This window comes from Pseudophryne corroboree, chromosome 6, assembly GCF_028390025.1.
Source record: "Pseudophryne corroboree isolate aPseCor3 chromosome 6, aPseCor3.hap2, whole genome shotgun sequence".
NCBI classification, from domain to species: domain Eukaryota; kingdom Metazoa; phylum Chordata; class Amphibia; order Anura; family Myobatrachidae; genus Pseudophryne; species Pseudophryne corroboree.
This window is the reverse complement of record NC_086449.1, coordinates 88,677,847-88,702,342: the sequence shown is the minus strand read 5'-3', so window position 1 is coordinate 88,702,342 and position 24,496 is coordinate 88,677,847. Positions and strand designations below refer to the sequence as shown.

General features: G+C 47.7%; 4 protein-coding genes and 1 non-coding gene across 5 annotated transcripts in view; 4 read left to right on the top strand and 1 right to left on the bottom strand.

Annotated features, from left to right (window-relative positions):
* Positions 1-372: 372 nt before the first annotated feature.
* Positions 373-567, top strand: LOC134938192 (U2 spliceosomal RNA). Its single transcript, XR_010180805.1, has one exon. It is a non-coding gene; the product is annotated as a U2 spliceosomal RNA (small nuclear RNA).
* Positions 568-6,096: 5,529 nt separating this feature from the next.
* The window catches only part of LOC134934354 (uncharacterized), a 56,747-nt gene continuing 38,347 nt past the window's right edge, over positions 6,097-24,496 (top strand). Inside the window, exons 1-2 of the mRNA XM_063929808.1 lie at positions 6,097-6,441; positions 18,752-19,151. Coding sequence (XP_063785878.1) covers positions 6,135-6,441; positions 18,752-19,151 — 707 coding nt within the window. The 5' untranslated portion in view covers positions 6,097-6,134. The remainder of the gene's footprint in view (positions 6,442-18,751; positions 19,152-24,496) is intronic.
* LOC134936432 (histone H3) lies at positions 7,897-8,406 on the top strand. The gene has a single exon (XM_063931458.1). The coding sequence runs from the start codon at positions 7,940-7,942 to the stop codon at positions 8,348-8,350; it is 411 nt and encodes a 136-aa protein (XP_063787528.1). The 5' UTR covers positions 7,897-7,939; the 3' UTR covers positions 8,351-8,406.
* On the bottom strand, positions 19,945-20,424 carry LOC134933554 (histone H2A type 2-B-like). The gene has a single exon (XM_063928859.1). It carries the CDS (start codon positions 20,392-20,394, stop codon positions 19,945-19,947), a length of 450 nt encoding a protein of 149 aa, XP_063784929.1. The 5' UTR covers positions 20,395-20,424.
* LOC134933522 (histone H2B 1.1-like) lies at positions 20,638-21,461 on the top strand. The gene is made up of 2 exons (XM_063928773.1): positions 20,638-20,676; positions 21,101-21,461. Exons 1-2 carry the CDS (start codon positions 20,638-20,640, stop codon positions 21,443-21,445), a joined length of 384 nt encoding a protein of 127 aa, XP_063784843.1. The 3' UTR covers positions 21,446-21,461.

Below are 24,496 nucleotides of genomic sequence, written 5' to 3'. Positions count from 1 at the left end.
GCGCGCACTGCCCCTGTTTTGCATGTAGGGGTGGGGCTCTGATGCCGTTTCTTGCACACAGTGCTAAAATGCCTAGTTACGCACTGTTGCTAGGTATCCATTTCTCTGGCCCTGAGCAGGTCCCCCTCACCAGATCCTCTCCAGGGGTGAGGGGGTGGACTTGGATGGGATGGGGGGCCCAAAGCATTTTGTCGCACCTGGGCCCACCGCTCGCTAGTTCCGCCACTGGTGCAAGAGGTGGAGCTCATGCAAATTGTGCCTCCAGCTAGCAAGTGACAAACACAAGACTGTTCCTGCTTGTCTCTTAGGCAGATAGGAGTCGGTGTGCAAAATCCAGACAGGGCATCAGAAGGGACTGGCAAGCAGGCAGGTAGGCCACTGATGCTTTTGGCTAAGATCAAGTGTAGTACTGTATCTGTTCTCATAAGTTTAATCTCTGATACGCCCACTATCTGGAGGCCATATATTAAATGGATTTTTAGAACAGGGAGATGGGAAAAGAGCTTGCTATGTCCACTCTATGCTTTAACCACATATTGCAGTACTTCCACGACCAGTGCACCTTTCCTGTAATCCAAAAATAGACAATTGCTGCTTTTTATCTTTAAGTGTGCTTGCATGCCCATTTTGCAATGTCTTGCACAACCTAAATTTGTCTGTCCCCAGTGCTGCTTGTGCAGTGGTGACGGGTGTCCGGTGCTGGGACCATGTATTGGTTACCTGCAACGGACCAGAAGCGGCCAATGGGAAGCACTGGATGCAGCATTTCAAATCCAGCACCAGCCAATCACGGACGGCCGTGGCGAGACAATTAGTGCTCGCCACTTCATGGGCCCAGCCCCCATGATGGCAGATGCCACCTAGACCTGGAGAAGTGTGGATGCCGCAGAGGAAGAGGAGCAGCGCAGCAGGCCACACGGAAAAGCGTGAAGTGTTCCTGAGGCCGCGGAAGAGGCCAGAAGACGCCGGGCACACCAAAGAAGATGTCCATTGTTGGCTGGACGTGGAGAAGAGGTGATGGCGCTGCTGGCCAGGATGGGACAGCGGCAGAAGAGAGAAGGACCACACCGGAGAGGTCACCAAGGGTGGAAACCAAAAGATCTGATGAAGCTCCTCCCGGTGCCTCTCCCACCGGGACTGGTAGGCCCTTGGAGATGGCATCTGTCACCCTCCCCTCTCCTCCCTAGTCCATCAGGGATCGGACATTAGGCCCGTGGGGGATAAGTCAGGCCTCAGGCCTGTTGGCGCAGTAGGCAGGCACTAGGCACAGGGCCAATAGCAGGCATTAGACCTGTGCCTGTAATAGAGGGCATTAGGCCCTAGTGTAAGTGTGGCCCATTAGGGAATATGGTGACCCTGGGCATTAGGCTCAGATCACCCAGCAGGCCCCATGATAGGCCGGCACCAGGCTATATAAACGTTGGAAAAGGTTGACTTGGAGTTACAACTCCTCTTTTAGTGTACTATACTCTATATTAGGACTGTATAATCAAATAATTTACTCAGTCTGCATCTCTTTGCACCAACCAAAAGCAGGTTTAAATTATGCTTGATACCTACCTTGCTGGCAAAATAGATATTGTTAAGTAAAGGAGACTGTGACAGTGTAAAATTACCTTACAGTGCCTCCATTTATCACACAATAATAACAAATAACCATAATAATGCCTCCATGAATGCAGCCAGACGGTGTAATGACTGTCAGCATGCTGATTGGTGGATTGCTTGAGTTTTTCACCAATAAGAGTGCTGACAGCCATTTAATGTATGGACACATGTGGAGAGTAGATGCAGGAAGGGTAATTATTATTATGGTTTTTTTTATTTATTCTCTCCTGGAATGCTATCCTGTAAATAAGCTTGAGTTGTGGCCTCAGTTTATTTGTGTGGTCACGGCTTACAATACTGCCATTAAGTCGGCCCTGGTTGCAGTTGCTAATGCTGCCATTACAGTCTGTTTGGATGAAATTATGTTTGAAACAGTCTTGAATTTCTGCTTAAGTGTGTCCAACCACTATTGCATGAAGTCCCTCTTTTTTACTATAATTTTCTAGCATATAATTATCCCTGCACCCATTCTCCATCCTGCAGTAACACCACCTCTCTGCCCCCATCCTCAAAGAAAGCTGTCTGTAAGAAGTCTGGCTCTAAAACCTCATCATCACTGCTAAAAACTCTTCTCTCTACCACTGCCATTGCATCTCGCCCTGATAACCATTTCCATCTACAATGGCACCCTTACTTCTGCTCTGGACTCTTTTGGACTGGATGTCACTTCACACAAGTTGCAAAACTGTGACTCAGCTCTGACATTTCAAATGCACCAAACGAAACCAGAAAGATGTGGGGTGGGGGTGGAGGGGACCTGGACTGCACTGCACATCCTATTACTAAAGATATCAAGAGGTGCTATCATGCTGAGGCTTCTAATACTATCAGTGTCGGACTGGGGCATGAAGGGCCCACCGGAGGTGCAAGAGGTAGGGGCCCATGTTTTGGGAGTGGCAAGTCTCCAGATGGGGTTAGCCAGCTGCCACGGAGGCTTGACTAAATATTAGAGAGTGCATAGTCTGGACCCCTTGATAAATATATACTTTACAGTTTAATTATAAGCATATAGTATAAGTATTATACATATGTATAATGTATAATTCTAGTGCACAGTCTGGAATTTGATCACTAGAGGAGGAGGTGGGCCCCCAGGCAGTGGGCCCAATGGTGGTTTCCCCTGTGCCCCTATGGGCCAGTCCAACCCTGAATACTATGCTGGAGGATGAGAGATGCAGATGCACACTCTTAGCACTAAGAACACTGATAGTAAAAATAATTTAAATAAACCCTCACAATTAACATGGAGTATAATTGAAGTTCTTAGCACACATTTGGGCAAATATGCGGGCCCATGTACCGCGGCCAGGTGACTTCATCACATGGGTCCCTAACATTCCTGATACTATCACACTCTATACATTTATTCAAGACTTACCTCTAAATAGGGCCTTATCAGTGTGTGATCTGAAATACAGGAATCCAGCTAATTAAACACCTGAGGGTGAATGGGAGGAGTGCCAATAGCACTGAGCATGATAGCACCTCTTGATATCTTTAGGTATCTTGATATCACTTCGGGCTCCATGCCTGACTTTGCTTGACACAAGGTTACTAAAGGGAGTAGTTGTTGACGTGGGTAGTGAAAGTACTATCCCTGGGCCTTACTTCTCCTCCTGACATCAAGGGTCCTTTAGCTACTTGTATGTAGCATCATCCTGCAGTGAATGGGTACTGGGTCGCATTGACCTGGCTTACCCGTTTACACTGCACCACGACCAGGGTCCTTCCTGGTACCAATCCCTTACAGACCTGAGCCAGAAATGCTATCAAGACTTTTAATCTTTCTTAAATAAAGTGCATAGTCTGGGTGCAAATACAAGGGGAAAAGCAGTGCACTCACTATTGATATTTCCACCAAGAGAATTTGTAGTGTAATCCCAATTACTAAACAGATGTAGCCCTGTATTTTCTACATGAACATTCTATGTTTAGTTTGTGGCCTAAGGTGATACTTTATTACATATTGTATCCACTAATGTTTCAACAGAATAGTAACAATTGTATAACACTATTTATTGTTTCCCATTTGCATCATATTGTCCCCAATTCATGCAGGTTTCATTCTCAATGCTAAAGCTACTCACAATATGACAACTGATGCCTGCCATCTAAATGTATTCTTAATGCATTAATAATCAAATGATAAACCTGTCATTCTGAATCTTACATTATATGCAGATCTATTGATCTATGTTGTTTGTTACTATAATTATTTAGGAGTATTGCACAATGTTGGTGTCTCAGGCCTTGCACCTGTAGTCGCACACTTGTACACAAGGGGAATGGCGGGCTTACACATAGAAACATAGAATTTGATGGCACATAAACTCTTGGCTCATCTAGTCTACCCTTTCTAATGAGACAGAAGGGGTGCCGGCTGATGAGACAGAAGGGGTGCCGGTTGATGAGACAGAAGGGGTGCCAGTAGATGAGACAGAAGGGATACCGGCTGATGAGACAGAATGGGTGCAGGCTGATGAGACAGAGCGGGTGCCGGCTGATGAAACAGAAGGGGTGCCTGCTGATGAGACTGAAGGGGTGCCGGCTGATGAGACAGAAGGGGTGCGGGCTGATGAGACAGAAGGGGTGCCGGCTGATGAGACTGAAGGGGTGCCAGCTGATGAGACAGAAGGGGTGCCGGCTGATGAGACAGAAGGGGTGCCGGCTGATGAGACAGAAGGGGTATCGACTGATGAGACAGAAGGGGTGCCGGCTAATGAGGCAGAAAGGGTGCCTGATGATGAGTCTGAAGGGCTGCTGGCTGATGAGTCTGAAGGGCTGCTGGCTGATGAGTCTGAAGGGGTGCCGGATGATGAGACAGAAGGGGTGCCTGATGATGAGACAGAAGGGCTGCTGGCTGATGAGTCTGAAGGGCTGCTGGCTGATGAGACAGAAGGGGTGCCGGCTGATGAGACAGAAGGGGTGCCGGCTGATGAGACAGAAGGGGTGCCGGCTGATGAGACAGAAGGGGTGCCGGCTGATTAGACAGATGGGTGAGTAGCAGAAAGAAAAGAAGGTGAATGTTAAGGGGTAAATTTACACTAACATCTAAAACAGAGTATTGGTGATGTTGCCCACAGCAACCAGTAAGATGCTGGTAATCATTTCTCTATTGCCTATTAGAAAATGATAGACAGCATCTGATTGGTTGCTATGGGCAACTTCACCAAATCTCTGTTTTAGAAGCTTTAGTAAATTTACCCCTAAGTCATGACGAGGAGCTCACTAGGGCTTGAGATGAGAGATAAAGCAGACAGAAGGGGTGTTGGCTGAGAGATCTAGAGATACAGAAAGGGACTGGATGGGGCTAGGGAAACAATGCAGGGCCATAGAGAAAGAAGGGTTGTGGCTGGAAAGACAGTAGAGTGATGACTGGTTAGACCGGGGAAGACTGGGTAGCTGGGGAGAAAAGTGTGTGTGTTGGGGGGGGGGCTTTTGAGACAGAAAGATGTGGCCTGTCTGAGGATACAGAGTGGGGGGGGGGGGGGGGGGTGTTTGCTTGATGGTGAGAGAGATGGAGAGGGGCTGTCAGAGGAGAGAAAAGGGGGAGGTGATGGCTGGAGAGATAGAAGAGAGCTGACAGCAGCTAGATGGGTACTGGAGAGCTGGAGAGACAGAGGGCTGAGAGTAGTAATATCTGCTACACACCCTTTCTCAGCAGAGCTGTAGGCACACGACATGCCCTGTAGGGGGCACATTTGTGTCTAGTGACTATGTAATCCTGTGCGACTTACACATCACCTCTCCCTGTCTCTTTCATATGGGGTATGTGTTTGTGCTGATATATAATGTGCAGGGTTATCTAATTGCTTTATTTTAGTGAGATTCGCATTGTATGGCTGGAAGAACCGAGTACACAATGACCCGTGATTGTGCTGCTGGTCCCCACCTTTGTGTACTGTAAATCCTGTGCCCCCTCCCAACGTGTGGATCCTCTTCCTTCCCTACAGTACACCTCCAGTACAGGTTCTCACTCACACAGACTATCTGATCGTATGATGAAATCTGTACTACAGGCTAAACCCAGGTATACAGGAAATGATGGTCACCCTGCAGTCTAGAGATGGACACGCAGGAGAAGCCTCAGGTCTCCGCAGAGACTGCTGACCATCACAGGCAAGTTCACATTCACACCTAGAGAAGTGATATTTCAAAATGAGAAAGGGGGGATGGGAGGGAACCAGCAGCTCCATAGAGACAGTGATGTCATATTTACCATGTAATAGGGACACGCGTATCATTAGACACATGGACGCTGCTATTCAATCAGTGTATGTTTGGGGGGTGAGATCTGTAGGAAAGCTCCAATATATGTATCAGGAGGATTTGGACTCGAAATGTTGTCCCTATTGAAACAGTTTCACAAAGAACAGGAATTGACGCTGATAATGACCCCGCCCTCATAGCACAGAGGTTTTCTTCTAAGTCCGCCCAAACATTATAAGAGGAGGATCTCATGGCAATGACATAACAGTCAGAGGTTTCTCTTTGTGGTATAGTTACAGTAGTGATCAGGAAGTAACATGTCAGGCAGAGGTAAAGGCGGTAAGGGGCTCGGGAAAGGAGGCGCCAAGCGCCACAGGAAGGTGCTGCGGGATAACATCCAGGGCATCACCAAGCCTGCTATCCGCCGTCTAGCACGGAGAGGAGGCGTGAAGCGCATCTCCGGCCTCATCTACGAGGAGACCCGCGGGGTGCTGAAGGTGTTTCTGGAGAACGTGATCCGGGACGCCGTCACTTACACCGAGCACGCTAAGAGGAAGACTGTCACCGCCATGGATGTGGTCTATGCTCTCAAGCGCCAGGGACGCACTCTGTATGGCTTCGGAGGCTAAACACTGAGGCGCATCTAATACCATTATCCGCACACAAAGGCCCTTTTCAGGGCCACCCATCTCTTCTATGAGAGAGCTATAACCATGCGCCAGTATTACTCTACACTGCTTCTCCTGACTATACACCGGGGAGAGAACCTTATTTGTATTAGGTTGCGGTCTATCCGCTCTCCATGTATGTAATAATAAAGCTGATATACGGCCACCATTTATATTCTGCAACTACTGTAGGTGTCAGTGGTGCTCCATAGACTTGCACAGGCTGTGCAGATTGTTCTAAAGGTGTAATAATGTTCTATTCTGGTGCGGGTTCTGTAATCGTGTTTCTATGATGTCTACATAGTATTAGCTACTGTAACTAGTATTGCTCAGATGAATAGGAGTAACTACAACAGGAGACAGACTGCTATGGGGATGTATAATTAGGTATCTGCATTAAAACCAATGGTACCTTTTGAGCGCTGCTAGATAACAAGATCTCTGTGTTTTAATAGACCCACAGCTGTGAGGAGGAATGTGTGATCTCCTATAGATATAACCCTAAGAAAATCTTCAGAAGAAATCTACCATAAAAATAAGCGCTGGAAGGAAAAAAAATAAAATAAAAAGTTATTCAATAAAATTATCAATTCTTTAAAATATCATTATTTCAAATCGGTGCCAACACCAATGTGAACTGTTTTGTCTTTTATATCGATTGATTTGATGTTTGCACCGGGTTGTTATTGATTGTATAGTTTTACGCTCGCAACTCTCTACAGATTTTCGTCTTCTCAGCGCTGAGTTCCTTTTGTCAATTGAATGTAAGAAAGCCCTGTTCTCATCAAAGACACAAAAAAAATCCTTGGTCTGGGGAGGGGAACTACTATATTTTGTGGAAGTGAAAAAATAATAGTAAAATATATCCTTCATATGGACTCAGAATTGAGAGGAATAACTCTGCTGTTGCCCCAGTAACATAGATCATTACATGATCATAGCACTATACTGTGTGATCACCGGGACATTACACCTCTAATACATGAGACCTGGTCAAGGCGAAATAAATGTAATAGCTGCAGAGTTGGAAGCTGAGCTGAAGCGGTATGAGCCGATGAGTTATAAGCGGAAATACATTATATATACACATTGTATCCAATGCCCTGTTACATCCTACACAATGTGTACATTATTAACTAAAGAACTAAACTGACTTGGATACAACTGGCTGGTGTATTCCCAGCTCACACTGAAAAATAAATTGCGCAGTCCGGCTAAAGTGGTTAAATTATATATAAAACAATCAACGCCTTCTCATGTCGATTTTTGTAACAATTATCTGCTACTAGAAATGGCGGTTTTTTTCCCATAGTTCAAACGGTTATTTAAAACCAATCGGTGGAGGCGGCGTTATCCAATCAGGGTGCAGCACTGTGTATAAATAGGTTTGCATGTAGCCATTTCTCTCATTGTTATAGCTGTACAGTAGTATTTGCAGTTGCTTCTTGTGAAATATGGCCAGGACCAAGCAAACAGCGCGGAAGTCCACCGGCGGGAAAGCTCCCCGCAAACAGTTAGCCACCAAAGCCGCCCGGAAAAGTGCCCCAGCTACTGGCGGAGTGAAGAAGCCTCACCGCTACCGTCCCGGGACTGTTGCTCTCAGAGAGATCCGCCGCTACCAAAAATCCACTGAACTGCTGATCCGCAAGCTGCCCTTCCAGCGTCTGGTGCGGGAGATCGCCCAGGATTTCAAGACCGACCTGCGCTTCCAGAGCTCCGCCGTCATGGCCCTACAAGAGGCCAGCGAGGCTTATCTGGTGGGGCTGTTCGAGGACACCAACCTCTGCGCTATCCACGCCAAGAGGGTGACCATCATGCCCAAAGACATCCAGCTAGCCCGCAGAATCCGAGGGGAGAGGGCATAGATACTCGGCACTACTATACACGCAGCAACACAAAGGCTCTTTTCAGAGCCACCAAATCTTCCTATAAACTAGCTGAATCATAAACCTATAAATGTCTGAGCATCATCCAGTTGTGACGAACCCTCCGCTCCGATCTACAACTGACTGGACAAATCTAATACATGTATACGTTATGATGAAGAGATAAACAAAAGCCAGAGGGATAAAGAAATGTTTACACAGTATGTATGAAATAATTACATGACGGACAGAGCACGGTTATACCAGTGTTCCCGATACATCGCCTTGGAGAATTGCTGCTTTTCCAGCATGTCTCCTGCAGTGAGGAGCGCACGGATAGAGAATATCGTTTTCTCATTGCGCCGTGTGATAAGATAGATCACTCGCACACAAAGCCGAGCTTAGGTAGGAAATCCCGGCTATATACGATCAGTGCACGTCCCAGAAAAGCTGAAGGGGCCTCAATGGCAGAATGCAGTGATAGCAGAGGGAACATTTATACGATCACTAGACTAAACCACAATTGGAAAGAGCGCCGGAAGTGAGAGCATCGTAACATTAGCAAATGATATAGCAGCTAAAGCTCATACATGTGTAATGTATAATACAGAATGATCCTGTTCCCTGCACCACAGTCTGTGAATGAAGTGTGGTTAACAAAAGCGCGGCTAGCGATACAGTAATGACAATGGTAGTACACACAGCTCTCCGGGATTAGGTGAAAACCGGACCGGACCAAATTCCGGAATGCCGGACCGGATCAGCTCCCTGCAGCGACCTCTGCCGCTGGGGAGCTGTGAAAGCGCGTCCCCGTCCGGGGGGCGGGTCCGCGGACGGCGGACGGGCTGTCAGCGGGGAGGGAGAAATCACTGCAGGCTCCCGCACGAAGCTGCTGCACTGCTAGGAGGCTGTCAGCCCTGCACAGTGGCGCTGTCTGTGCGCTGCTGTCACACAGGGGAACCGCTGCGCAGGGCTGACAGCCTCCCACCTACCCCGCTGGTACTACACTCGGGCAGAGGGAGGGAGGGGGAGAACGGACATAGCTGCTGGTGCTGCAGCTCATCTTTCTCTAACGTCCTAGTGGATGCTGGGAACTCCGTAAGGACCATGGGGAATAGCGGGCTCCGAAGGAGGCTGGGCACTCTAGAAAGATTTATGACTACCTGGTGTGCACTGGCTCCTCCCACTATGACCCTCCTCCAAGCCTCAGTTAGATTTCTTGCCCGGCCGAGGTTGGATGCACACTAGGGGCTCTCCTGAGCCCTTAGAAAGAAAGTATAGATTTAGGTTTTTTATTTTCAGCGAGACCTGCTGGCAACAGGCTCACTGCAGCGAGGGACTAAGGGGAGAAGAAGCGAACTCGCCTGCTTGCAGCCGGATTGGGCTTCTTAGGCTACTGGACACCATTAGCTCCAGAGGGATCGACCGCAGGCCCAGTCCTTGGTGTTCGGTCCCGGAGCCGCGCCGCCGTCCCCCTTACAGAGCCAGAAGCAAGAAGAGGTCCGGAAAAACGGCGGCAGAAGACATCAGTCTTCACCATGGTAGCGCACAGCACTGCAGCTGTGCGCCATTGCTCCTCATGCACACTTCACACTCCGGTCACTGAGGGTGCAGGGCGCTGGGGGGGGGGGGGCGCCCTGAGCAGCAATAAAAACACCTTGGCTGGCAAAAATACCACAATATATAGCCCCAGAGGCTATATATGTGGTAAATACCCCTGCCAGAATCCAGGAAAAAGTGGGAGAATAGGCCGCGGAAAAGGGGCGGAGCTATCTCCCTCAGACACACTGGCGCCATTTCTCCTTCACAGATCCGCTGGAAGGAAGCTCCCTGGCTCTCCCCTGCAGTCTACACTTCAGAACAGGGTAAAAACAGAGAGGGGGGGCACTAAATTTAGGCGCAATATATATATATATATATATATATAATATAAAAAGCAGCTATAGGGGACATAACTCAGTTAGTCCCTGCATTATATAGCGCTCTGGTGTGTGCTGGCAAACTCTCACTCTGTCCCCCCAAAGGGCTTTTGTGGGTCCTGTCCTCATTCGGAGCATTCCTTGTGTGTGTGCGGTGTGTCGGTACGGCTGTGTCGACATGTTTGATGAGGATAATGATGTGGAGGCGGAGCAGATGCCTTTAGAAGGGATGTCACCCCCTGCGGGGCAGACACCTGAGTGGATGGGCTTATGGAAAGTAATGAGTGCACGTATAGACTCCTTATATAAGAAAATCGACGACATGCCAAATGTGGGACAGCCGACTTCTCAGCTCGTGCCTGCCCAGGCGTCGCATGGGTCGTCAGGGGCTCTAAAACGCCCGCTACCACAAGCAGACCCAGATGTTGACACTGATACTGACACCAGTGTCGACGACGATGAGTCTAACCTGATGCCTACTAAGGCCATTCACTGCATGATTGAGGCAATGAAAGAGGTGTTACACATTTCTGATATAAGTACAGGTACCACTAAAAAGGGTATTCTATTTGGAGAGAAAAAACTACCCATAGTTTTTCCCCCATCAGATGAATTAAATGAAGTGTGTGAAGAAGCGTGGGCTTTCCCTGATGAAAAATTGGTAATTCCTAAGAAGGTACTAATGGCGTTCCCTTTCCCGCCAGAGGATAGGTCACGTTGGGAAACACCCCCTAGAGTGGATAAAGCGCTCACACGTTTGTCTAAAAAGGTGGCACTACCGTCTCCGGACACGGCCGCCCTCAAGGAACCTGCTGATAGAAAGCAGGAGGCGATCCTGAAGTCTGTATATACACACACAGGCATTATACTTAGGCCAGCTATTGCGTCAGCTTGGATGTGCAGTGCTGCCGCTGCGTGGTCAGATAAACTGTCAGAAAATATTGACACATTAGACAGAGATACGATCCTGTTAACCATAGACCATATAAAAGACTCAGTCTTATATATGAGAGATGCACAAAGGGAAATCTGCCAATTGGCATCTAAAGTAAGTGCATTGTCCATTTCTGCTAGGAGAGGCTTATGGACTCGCCAGTGGACAGGAGATGCAGATTCAAAAAAGCACATGGAAGTGTTACCATATAAGGGTGAGGAATTATTTGGGAATGGTCTCTCGGACCTAGTTTCCACAGCAACGTCTGGGAAGTCAGCATTTTTACCCCATGTCCCCTCACAGCCTAAGAAGGCGCCGTTTTATCAGGTTCAGTCCTTTCGGACCCAGAAAAACAGGCGTGGAAAAGGCGGGTCCTTTCTGTCCAGAGGCAGAGGTAGGGGAAAAAGGCTGCAACAAACAGCAGGTTCCCAGGAGCAAAAGTCCTCCCCCGCTTCTTCTTCCAAGTCCGCCGCATGACGGTGGGGCTCCACAGGCGGAGCCAGGTACGGTGGGGGGCCGCCTCAAGAATTTCAGCTATCAGTGGGCTCGCTCACAGGTGGATCCCTGGATCCTTCAAATAGTATCTCAGGAGTACAAACTGGAATTCGAGGCGTCTCCACCCTACCGGTTCCTAAAATCTGCCTTGCCGATTGTTCCCTCAGACAGGGAGGCGGTGCTAGCGGCAATTCACAAGCTGTATTCCCAGCAGGTGATAATCAAGGTACCCCTACTTCAACAAGGCCGGGGTTACTATTCCACACTATTTGTGGTACCGAAACCGGACGGTTCGGTGAGACCCATTTTAAATTTGAAATCCTTGAACACATACATAAAAAAATTCAAGTTCAAGATGGAATCGCTCAGGGCGGTTATTGCGAGCCTGGACGAGGGGGATTACATGGTATCCCTGGACATCAAGGATGCTTACTTGCATGTCCCCATTTACCATCCTCACCAGGAGTACCTCAGATTTGTGGTACAGGATTGCCATTACCAATTCCAGACGCTGCCGTTTGGACTGTCCACGGCATCGAGGGTATTTACCAAGGTTATGGCGGAAATGATGATACTCCTTCGAAAAAAGGGAGTTTTAATTATCCCGTACTTGGACGATCTCCTAATAAAAGCGAGGTCCAAGGAACAGTTGTTGGTGGGAGTAGCACTATCTCAGGAGGTGCTGCACCAGCACGGCTGGATTCTGAATATCCCAAAGTCACAGCTGGTTCCGACGACACGGCTACTGTTCCTGGGTATGATTCTGGATACAGTCCAGAAAAAAGTGTTTCTCCCGGAGGAGAAAGCCAGGGAGTTGTCATCTCTAGTCAGAGACCTCCTGAAACCAAAACAGGTATCAGTGCATCGCTGCACGCGGGTCCTGGGAAAGATGGTGGCTTCTTACGAAGCAATTCCCTTCGGCAGGTTCCATGCCAGAATCTTTCAGTGGGACCTGTTGGACCAGTGGTCCGGATCGCATCTTCAGATGCATCGCTTGATAACCCTGTCTCCAAGAACCAGGGTGTCGCTACTGTGGTGGCTGCAGAGTGCCCATCTTCTAGAGGGCCGCAGGTTCGGCATACAGGACTGGGTCCTGGTGACCACGGATGCCAGCCTTCGAGGCTGGGGAGCAGTCACACAGGGAAGAAACTTCCAAGGACTATGGTCGAGTCAGGAGACTTCCCTTCACATAAATATTCTGGAACTAAGGGCCATCTACAATGCCCTAAGTCAAGCAAAATCCCTGCTCCTACACCAGCCGGTGCTGATCCAGTCAGACAACATCACGGCAGTCGCCCATGTAAATCGACAGGGCGGCACAAGAAGCAGGATGGCGATGGCGGAAGCCACAAGAATTCTCCGATGGGCAGAGAATCATGTACTAGCACTGTCAGCAGTGTTCATTCCGGGAGTGGACAACTGGGAAGCAGACTTCCTCAGCAGACACGACCTCCACCCGGGAGAGTGGGGACTTCATCCAGAAGTCTTCCAGATGCTGGTAAACCGTTGGGAAAAACCACAGGTGGACATGATGGCGTCCCGCCTCAACAAAAAGTTAAAAAGATATTGCGCCAGGTCAAGGGACCCTCAGGCGATAGCTGTGGACGCTCTAGTGACACCATGGGTGTACCAGTCGGTTTATGTGTTCCCTCCTCTGCCTCTCATACCAAAGGTATTGAGAATAATAAGAAAGCGAGGAGTAAACACCATTCTCGTGGTTCCGGATTGGCCAAGACGAGCGTGGTACCCGGAACTTCAAGAGATGCTCTCAGAGGACCCGTGGCCTCTACCGCTCAGACAGGACCTGCTACAACAGGGGCCCTGTCTGTTCCAAGACTTACCGCGGCTGCGTTTGACGGCATGGCGGTTGAACACCGGATCCTAAAGGAAAAGGGTATTCCGGAAGAAGTCATTCCTACGCTTATTAAGGCCAGGAAAGATGTTACGGCAAAGCATTATCACCGCATATGGCGGAAATATGTTGCATGGTGCGAGGCCAAAAAGGCCCCAACAGAGGAATTTCAACTAGGTCGATTTCTGCATTTCCTGCAAGCAGGAGTGATTATGGGCCTAAAACTAGGCTCCATTAAAGTACAGATCTCGGCTCTGTCGATTTTCTTTCAAAAAGAACTAGCTTCAGTACCTGAAGTTCAGACATTTGTGAAAGGAGTGCTGCATATTCAGCCCCCATTTGTGCCTCCTGTGGCACCTTGGGATCTCAACGTGATGTTGAGTTTCTTAAAATCACATTGGTTTGAGCCACTAAAAACCGTGGATCTGAAATATCTCACGTGGAACGTGGTCATGTTATTGGCCTTGGCTTTAGCCAGGCGAGTGTCAGAATTGGCGGCTTTATCATGTAAAAGCCCTTATCTGATTTTCCATATGGATAGAGCAGAATTGAGGACTCGTCCCCAGTTTCTCCCTAAGGTGGTGTCAGCGTTTCACCTGAACCAGCCTATTGTGGTGCCTGCGGCTACTAAGGATTTGGAGGACTCCAAGTTGCTAGACGTTGTCAGGGCCCTGAAAATATATGTTTCCAGGACGGCTGGAGTCAGAAAATCTGACTCGCTGTTTATCCTGTATGCACCCAACAAGCTGGGTGCTCCTGCTTCTAAGCAGTCTATTGCTCGCTGGATTTGTAGTACAATTCAGCTTGCACATTCTGTGGCAGGCATGCCATAGCCAAAATCTGTAAATGCCCATTCCACAAGGAAGGTGGGCTCATCTTGGGCGGCTGCCCGAGGGGTCTCGGCTTTACAACTTTGCCGAGCAGCTACTTGGTCAGGGGCAAACACATTTGCAAAATTCTACAAATTTGATACCCTGGCTGAGGAGGACCTGGAGTTCTCTCATTCGGTGCTACAGAGTCATCCGCACTCTCCCGCCCATTTGGGAGCTTTGGTATAATCCCCATGGTCCTTACGGAGTTCCCAGCATCCACTAGGACGTTAGAGAAAATAAGAATTAACTCACCGGTAATTCTATTTCTCGTAGTCCGTAATGGATGCTGGGCGCCCATCCCAAGTGCGGATTGTCTGCAATACTTGTAAATAGTTATTGTTAACTAAAGGGTTAATGTTGAGCCATCTGTTGAGAGGCTCAGTTGTTTTCATACTGTCAAACTGGATATAGTATCACGAGTTGTACGGTGTGATTGGTGTGGCTGGTAAGAGTCTTACCCGGGATTCTAAATCCTTCCTTATTATGTCTGCTCGTCCGGGCACGGTGTCCTATCTGAGGCTTGGAGGAGGGTCATAGTGGGAGGAGCCAGTGCACACCAGGTAGTCATAAATCTTTCTAGAGTGCCCAGCCTCCTTCGGAGCCCGCTATTCCCCATGGTCCTTACGGAGTTCCCAGCATCCACTACGGACTACGAGAAATAGAATTACCGGTGAGTAAATTCTTATTATTTCACACACTGGCTGCATAGGGAGGGTTTTTTTCTTTTTTAGAGCAGTATAAATATATAAATAAATAATTAAAAATAAATGACCACTTGCCCATTGTTTTTGTTGCGAGGGTAGGGGGTGTGACCACGCCGCCTTTATAAAAAAATATAATTAAAACTAATATTTATGAGCAGCGCCACATGCAGTGGTGCCAAGAGGCGGGTAATCAGGTATTAATTACCCTGTCCCAGGCTGCTGGAGGGGCCCGACAGGGGAGTCCACATCCCCCTTCCCAAATATACTTACGCTTCGCGGTACTGGGCAGCGTCCTGTAGTGCACATGCGTCATGTTCCCAGATGTCACTGGGCAGATGGCGCCGTCGGCCGAAGAGGAGGGACCTGCTTCCCATTAAGCAACCTGGCCCCTTTGAATAAATTGCACACAATTAATACTTTAATTAATCATATCTTTCAGAGGTGTAGATACGCACCCAATTTAGGCCACACCGCATTACATTACTGGGGCCCAGCATGGCTTTCTACGCCCCTGTGGGGTGGGGCGCCGTTATATCCATTCCGGTTGGTAGAATTGGGTGCAGAACACCCAGACAAACTTATATGCTATGGGTGCCGAAATAGGACATCCTTAGATATCAGTACCAGGTCCCGGAATGGGGGGCAGACCATCTTAGATACCTGTTCCAGGTTCCGGAACAGGATGCATACCACCTTAAATAGCTGTTTCATGTGCCGAAATGGTGTGCAGGACACCCAGACAACCTTAGATAGCTGTTCAGGGAGCCGGAATAGGGCGCGGACCACCTTAGATACCTGTTCCGGGTGCCGGAACAGGGCTCAAACCATCTTAGACAACCGATCCGGATGCCGGAACAGGAGGCAGACCACCTTAGATAGCTGTTTCTGGTACCGGAATGGTGTGCGAGACACCCAGACAAACTTAGATAGCTGTTCAGGGTGCCGGAATAGGGCGCAGACCACCTTAGATACCTGTTCCGGGTGCCGAAACAGGGCTCAAACCATCATAGACAACCGCTCCGGGTGCCGGAACAGGATGCAGACCACCTTAGATAGCTGTTTCATGTGCCGGAATGGTGTGCAGGACACCCAGACAACCTTAGATAGCTGTTCAGGGTGCCGGAATAGGGCGCAGAACACCTTAGATACCAGTTCCAGGTGCCGGAACAGGGCTCTAACCATCTTAGACAACCGGTCCGGGTGCCGGAACATGATGCAGACCATCTTAGATTGCGGTTTCATGTTCCGGAATGGTGTACAGAACACCCAGACAACCTTAGATAGCTGTTCAGGGTGCCGGAATAGGGCGCAGAACACATTAGATACCTGTTCCGGGTGCCGGGACAGGGCTCTAAGCATCTTAGACAACCGGTCCGGGTGCCGGAACAGGAGACAGACCATTTTAGATAGCTGTTTCATGTGCCGGAATGGTGTGCAGGACACCCAGACAACCTTAGATAGCTGTTCCGGTTGCCGGAATAGGGCGCAGACCACCTTAGATACCTGTTCTGGGTGCCGGAACTGAGCTCTAACCGTCTTAGACAGCCGGTCCGGGTGCCGGAACAGGATGCCGACCATCTTAGATAGCGGTTTCATGTTCCGGAATGGTGTACAGAACACCCAGACAACCTTAGATAGCTGTTCAGGGTGCCGGAATAGGGCGCAGAACACCTTAACCGTCTTTGTTGTGATTAATGAAATGACAATTGGATGTGTATAGAGCAGATCTTAGGCCAGGTAGTGAGTGACAGACACAAGGCAGAGGTAGTCTTACTTGCTGGTGGTACCTGAGACCATGGGCGGATTGGGAACAAAAAGCGGCCCTGGAAAAATTTGTACTAGTGGCCCCACATGGGCAGCACCAGAGGTGTAAGGTCTAGCCATGGGCCATGGCAGCAGCACCCTCCCCTGAAGACTTTCCAGATAGTGGGCATGTCCAGCATCAAGGGGGGAGTTAAAAGGAAATAAAATTAAATATTATGAGTACATTATATGATACACCTTCAGAATTTAGGAAACTATATCATTCTTTAGAAAGATATATTTTCTTGCTTATTACACCAACCGTATCCCAATCACTATTCACTCAATCTTATATGTCAGCCAAGCAGGCAGACAGAGCATACACTAGATCATCTGCAATCACAGGCTAAGTGGCAAAGTCATTTTCATATATGCAAATTATTTTGGAGCTTATTCATTATATCTATAAATAGGACCACATGTCCTCAAACAAAACAGGCCCCACGGGTGCGTCGGCCCACCGGGAATCTTCCCTGTAGACCCTATGGCCAATCCGCCTCTGCCTGAGACCCCCTATTTATTCAGAGTCCTCACTAGACCATTCTCTACAAATGCCTAATTGCTGTCTGTTGTGTCTGTGAAATGGCTGAAAGTATAACCTGTAATAGAGTACACATTAGAAACACAGAATGTGACGGCAAATAAGAACTACTTGGCCCATCTAGTCTGCCACTTTTTTTTACCATATTTTTACCTCAAACCTTATTTGATCCAGTAGCTCCACACTTGCATATTTCCAGTGCTGTAATATCTGAGACCCCAGGCTGGTAACGTCACTATTAGCTGCCGCGTTATGGCACCAGTAGATAGTGTTAAGTGGGAAGCTATGAAATTTTACTTCACATCCAAGAATATCATCAGAGGCCGATCCTGAGAAATGATCAGTGGTTTCCGGTTTTGTGGACATGTTTTAAAATATGCGTATTCTATTTTCATTTGCATGCCACAAGGAGTTTTGCTGTAGATGTAAGATTAGACGTTTTGTAGGAGAAGTGGTGTGCGCTGATACCACCACCCTCTTCCCCCATGTATGAAGGAGGACAAGTGTGCTATGTGCCCCATCTAAGGGGTGTGGCATCTGCCAGGTGGGAGGGGCTAGGGGTGTGGTATATGCTGTGTGGGAGTGGCTAGGGGTGTGGCACCCATGGGGGGGTGAGTTCCACCACCTCTCTAGGACCACTTTAAGCACTGCCCCAATGCATGCTGAAGTTCTGATTATTCTCAGTCCTAAAGCTTCCCATAATATATAAATAACTAAGACCTACCATATAAGTGTATTTGTAATTCTTTAACAATCAAATGATAATCATTTTGCTGTCAATGTTGCAAGGTATGCAGATCCTTTGATTTATACTGTTTTTACTGCAGTCACATACTATGAGCTCCCGGCATTAGTGAGACTGAGAACAGCTTGTAAGGAACATCTGTTGTTTCCTTACAATACTATTCCCGCCGATGGTAGCTATTCAGCACTGCTTATAATCACGTTTCTTTTCCAAGACTCCTTAGACTAGAGTCCTGTATCAGCGCCGTGTGCTATGTATGTTGACTGGTTGTCTCTTCATGCTGGACTGACAGCAAATCAGCAATCACTTCCAGGTTTACTGTGATTACAGTGTAATCGTTATGGCTGAATCGTGGTGATAACTCGTGACTCATTTCATTCCCGCGCCTGCCGGTTACATAAAACAAAGGAGCAACAGAAAGACTTGGAGGGTTTTTTTTTTATTTTGGGTGGGGGGGTGTTTAAATGACATAAACCAATCAGGAGATTGGGCGTCTTTAACTTAGCCAATGACAACTCAACACTGTGCATAAATAGAGACGTTAGCGGCAGCTCCCGTTCACTTCATTCTTGCTTCGTTTTATTATAGCTCTGTAGAGTATAGGGAAATGGCCAGGACCAAGCAGACCGCTCGCAAGTCTACTGGAGGGAAAGCTCCCCGAAAGCAGCTGGCAACTAAAGCCGCCCGGAAGAGCGCCCCAGCTACCGGCGGTGTGAAGAAGCCTCACCGCTACCGTCCAGGGACCGTTGCTCTTCGAGAGATCCGCCGCTACCAGAAGTCAACAGAGCTGCTGATCCGCAAGCTGCCCTTCCAGCGGCTGGTGCGGGAGATCGCCCAGGACTTCAAGACCGACCTGCGCTTCCAGAGCTCCGTCGTCATGGCACTACAAGAGGCCAGCGAGGCAAATCTGGTGGGGCTGTTCGAGGACACCAACCTGTGCGCCATCCACGCCAAGAGGGTGACCATCATGCCCAAAGACATCCAGCTGGCCCGCAGGATCCGAGGGGAGAAGGCATAGATACTCGGCACTCCTATACAAGCATCAACACAAAGGCTCTTTTCAGAGACACCAAATCTTCCTATGAACTAGCTGAAGCATAAGCTACATATTGGTGTTTAAAAGGAAGAATGTTAAATCCTTTCTCTGCACGGGCTCCCTATAGTTAGTAGTCACACAGCTCCCGGCCCCTGATCTGCAATAACCCTCACCATCCTTCCTTCAAGCTTGCCGCTGCCCTGACTGCAGTAAGGAGTCTCCTCTATACGGCGTGCAGTCCGGGCACGGTCTAGATGTGGCTACAGTAGAACTCTACCTATAGATCTAGCACCTAGGCTCTCCAGTACTTTATCTGGGGGCCGAGCTTTTAGCTGTGCCGCTCCGACTCTATGAAACTTCCCGCTTAGTTTGAGAGGCCCCCACTCTAGTGTCTTTCGAAACAGACTCAAGATCTTCCTACACATCCCTTTACTATCTCCTGCTCTCAGTATTGTATGAAAAGCTTTTCTGTGCTATATTATATTCATTCTATTTAGCAACTTGAGTGGTACTGGAGGCAGAGCGCTACATAAAATAAATTACTGGATGTCTGCGGGATAGTAAGGCAATGCTACAAGTTACTTCTAATTGATTTCCCTTCAGTATTATAGCGCACACAATTGGCACTCCCTCCTATCCCGCTACACTTGGCTAATGAATCCCAGATCAAAGCAATGAATCAGCTCTTTGGGGTCAGGGTGGGTGGCTCTGAAAAGAGCCTTTGTGTTGCGGGGACAAGTAGCTGTAAAACCACTTGTTCTTAGCCGGTTTGTGGCTCTCGGTCTTCTTGGGCAGCAGCACGGCCTGGATGTTGGGCAGAACGCCTCCCTGGGCGATGGTCACACCACCGAGGAGCTTGTTGAGCTCTTCGTCGTTGCGCACAGCCAGCTGCAGGTGGCGGGGGATGATGCGGGTCTTCTTGTTGTCACGGGCGGCGTTTCCGGCGAGCTCCAGGATCTCAGCCGTCAGATATTCCAGCACCGCGGCCAGATAGACCGGGGCACCGGCTCCCACTCGCTCAGCATAGTTTCCTTTCCTCAGCAAACGGTGAACGCGACCGACTGGGAACTGGAGACCGGCCCGGGATGAGCGAGTCTTTGCCTTAGCCCGGGTCTTGCCGCCTTGTTTCCCTCTTCCAGACATGCTTGCGACATTCAATGAGATTAAAAGCTCTTTTTTTAACAAAAACACTTTGTGAAAACACCGCCCTCCTCTTACATATATACTCAGAAGCGACATGCTGCTTGCTCTGTGATTGGTCTGCTTACAAGCTAACCAATGCAGCTCAACTTCATCCACAGACCAATCCTCAAAAAGAAGGGTGGGGTTAAGATGCCTACCAGTGTCACATGACACGTCTACCCAATAGTGTAGCTTGCATTGGTGATGCCTCGTTTGCATAAGCTGCCTATAAATAAAACAGATGTGGGAAGTGGTCACACAGAGTTTCTGCATTGTGTCGTGACTGTCGTCAAAGAAATTCTCCAGAATGCCTGATCCAGCAAAGTCTGCTCCAGCGCCTAAAGGCCCATACACATTAGACAATGTCATCGTCTAATGTTTCCCCCTTGGGCCGGCCGGCGGCCGACTGTACACACTGAGCGATATGACAGCTCTTATCGCTCAGTGACGTCACGCCCCCGCCAGCGCTGCATGAAGGTCGTGGGCGACAGTCCACATCCTTCATGCATGCCCTACCGACAGCGACGATCGTTGCCGACCCGCGGGGCCGCGCATCGTTCATCGCTGGCGGCATACACACAGAACGATTAAATGAGCGACGTCGCTCAAGGAGGGGGAAAATGAGCGACGTCGCTCATTTAATCGTTAAGTGTGTACGGACCTTTAGAAAGGCTCTAAGAAAGCAGTGACCAAGACACAGAAGAAGGATGGGAAGAAGCGTAGGAAGAGCAGGAAGGAGAGTTACGCCATTTACGTCTACAAGGTGCTGAAGCAGGTGCACCCTGACACCGGCATCTCCTCCAAGGCTATGGGCATCATGAACTCCTTTGCCAATGACATCTTTGAGCGCATTGCCGGAGAAGCTTCCCGCCTGGCTCACTACAACAAGCGCTCCACCATCACCTCCCGAGAGATCCAGACTGCCGTACGCCTGCTGCTGCCGGGAGAGCTGGCCAAGCACGCCGTGTCCGAGGGCACCAAGGCTGTTACCAAGTACACCAGCGCCAAGTAATCTCCCCCTCCTCTAATCCACATCAACACAAAGGCTCTTCTAAGAGCCACCCACCTCCTCTCTAATCGGGCTGTGACTATGATGGGTATTCTATGTGCTACTTGCAAATCTGTCTTATGTATTTTCAGTTCCTGATGTAGATCGGTCATATATATTCATCATATTACAGATGCCACCATTAGTGCTTACATAATACAATCCATAGGCCCGTGTAGCTGCTGCAGAGCTAGATAATTATTGTATCTTATTCCAATGTTACAAAGTATCAGTAGATTGTAGCAATTGGTCCCATTGTTAGTATCACTTTGAATCTCCTATAAACACAGTTGCTAAAAGGTTGTTTGTCTTTCAAGATGCCCTGTGTAGAATGCTATTGTTACTGTATCACTGCACGTGTAACACCGGGATCCAATCTCCGGTATCACTGCAGGTATATTGCACCGAATCCATTATAAGACATCAGGTTCCGTTTAGCTGCATTTAATGAAAGGAGATCTTTATGATTGCACAATACAATGCTGGCTTAGGCACACATGCCAGCCGTGCTCCCTATAGTAACAGAGATACAGGGGTGGCTGAGCAGCAGTGTTCCGGAGCGGGACTGGCTGAGTGCAGTATCAGCGGCGCTCATTATTACAGGGAGAAGAGAGACTGAAGCGCAGAGCTGACACAAGGTACAGGAAGGAAACATTCTTCAAAGGAATAAAAGTAAAAGTACACTGAAGACATGATCTAAAACGGAAATTAATTACGTTTGGGGGAAATACATAAGGATTTCCTTACAATGAAATAAGCACAGCATAGCTTATGAGGTTCAAAGTATAAAAATGGGGTCCAAGATGGTCTAAGAGATTCTTTTCTGTTGTCAAATTTAATGTTTCTATATTTAAGCCCTTCCTTTGGTGTACAAGTGTGCAAATGCATGTGCAAGGCCTCATAGTCCAACAGTGGGCAATAATACAATATATTATAAATACCATAAAAATAATAGAGTAGTATATCTGCCTTTAATGCAACATTCACAATATTAATATTTATCATCTGGTTATTAAAGCATTAAGCATAAATTTATATGGTAGGCATCACTTGTCATATTGTGAGAAACTTTAGACTCAGCAGAAATAAATGTACATGAACTGGAGACAATATAGGAAACAATAAATAGTGTTATACAATTGTTACTATTCTATTGAAACATTAGTGGAAACTATCAGTATCAAAGTATCAACTTAGACCACAAGCTAAACTTCATAATTCTAATAATGTTCATGAGGAAAATAGAGGGGAGAGTAATGGGGATTACATAAAGGTTCTCTCGGTGGAAATAACAATCAGATTAGGTACAATAGTAAAAGCACAGTACATTATCTATCATCTATCTATCTATCTATCTATCTATCTATCTATCTATCTATCTATCTATCTATCTATCTATCTATTATTTTAATTGCTACTTTTTATGCAAATTCAAGTATTTAATTTGCATTTCCCTTACGCTTGAAAAAAACAACAGATAATTGATTCAGTTCATATTTTATGGCGATTAATAGAGTTTACAGCTATTGAAAGGGAACACAGTATATTATTTTCAGAACAATGTATATTCATAGCCCAGAATGAATGTGAATTAAGACTTAATATAAAATTTAATGTAATGTTAATAACTCACCCTTTTCCATTGTGCATTATAACAACAGTGAGTGCTCCTCCTTTTTTTAATTTTATTTGTTTTTACACTTCATCCAAGAAAGATCAGACGTCTTGACCACTGTTCTGGTTCCACTGTTCTGGTTCAGGTTTGTCCTGGACTTGTCATTCTGTGAAGCCTTTTTATATCTAAAGCCATCCTCCCCATAGAAATCCACCAGGTCAGAAGGCCAGCAGTTGGCATATTCACCATTTATAGCTCATTAGATTTGAAAAGACAACTATCAGCGGGTTTGATGTGTCTGTACTGGCAGACCACCACTTCCCCACTCCTGATTAGCTGTGATGTACTATTTTGATTATTTTTAGGATTTGTACAGAAATCGTGAGTTGCATTTACTATAAAAAATAACAGTATTTATAGGTTAAATCAATATTTCACAAACAGATGAAACATGAATGTCAAACTTCAAAATAGATATACAGAATGTTAGTAGTAAGTAAGTAGGAGTGAATAGATTATGAGGGGTGTACAATACGTTTCTGGATGTGCAGTGCATAGGCAGAGTAGACACAATCTCACTATTTGGTACTTAGCTGTAACCTCTGATGAAAGGGCTTGTGAAATGTCAAGAAACAGAACCGTGTATAAGCAGCTCTGCACAAAGAAATAGTCAGCATATTCACATCCTTCACATTTTTGTTATGGAAGTTATCAGAGGCCACTGGAGAGCCTGATCTTTTACGTTTACAAGAGTGGTCTGCAACAGCAGGGGAGATTAGACCAACTGCAAGTTGCTTTTGAGGAGAAAGCACCATCCCAAACTACTGTGTTTAAGTGAATTGCAGAATTTTGGTGCGGGAGACAGAGCCTGAAAGATAAGGAGCGCTGTGGCTGACATGTGTTCACCATTAACAGTTGATGTGGATGACAGGGTGACTATGGCCCAGTTATGCTGCTTTCAGATCGCAAATGCCGGATCCTACCCGGTAACAGAAACGTGTACTTACCGGGTGGGATCCGGCATTTGCGCTCCGTTGCTGGCTTTCCGACCCGGCAATATGCCGGGTCGGTTGCCATAACAGCGGGGGGCGCAGCAGCAGCAGGGGCCGGGGTGGAGGTGGCGCCGGGAGATGAGCTCATCTCCTGCGCCGCCTCTGCCTATGCTGTGAATGGGAACCGTGTCGCATCGGAATGGCTCCCATTCACACTGCGCCTGACCCGGTAATCAACACGGTAATAACCCTTCTTTTTTACCGGGTTGAATTACCGGGTCAGGCGACCCGCTAATTCACCAAAGGACCTTTCACATCGCACACGGACCCGTTTCGATACCGGGTTTTTAGTGCAATGTGAAAGGGGTATTAGAGAACTTGATAGGCACATCAAGAGGATCCACCTGA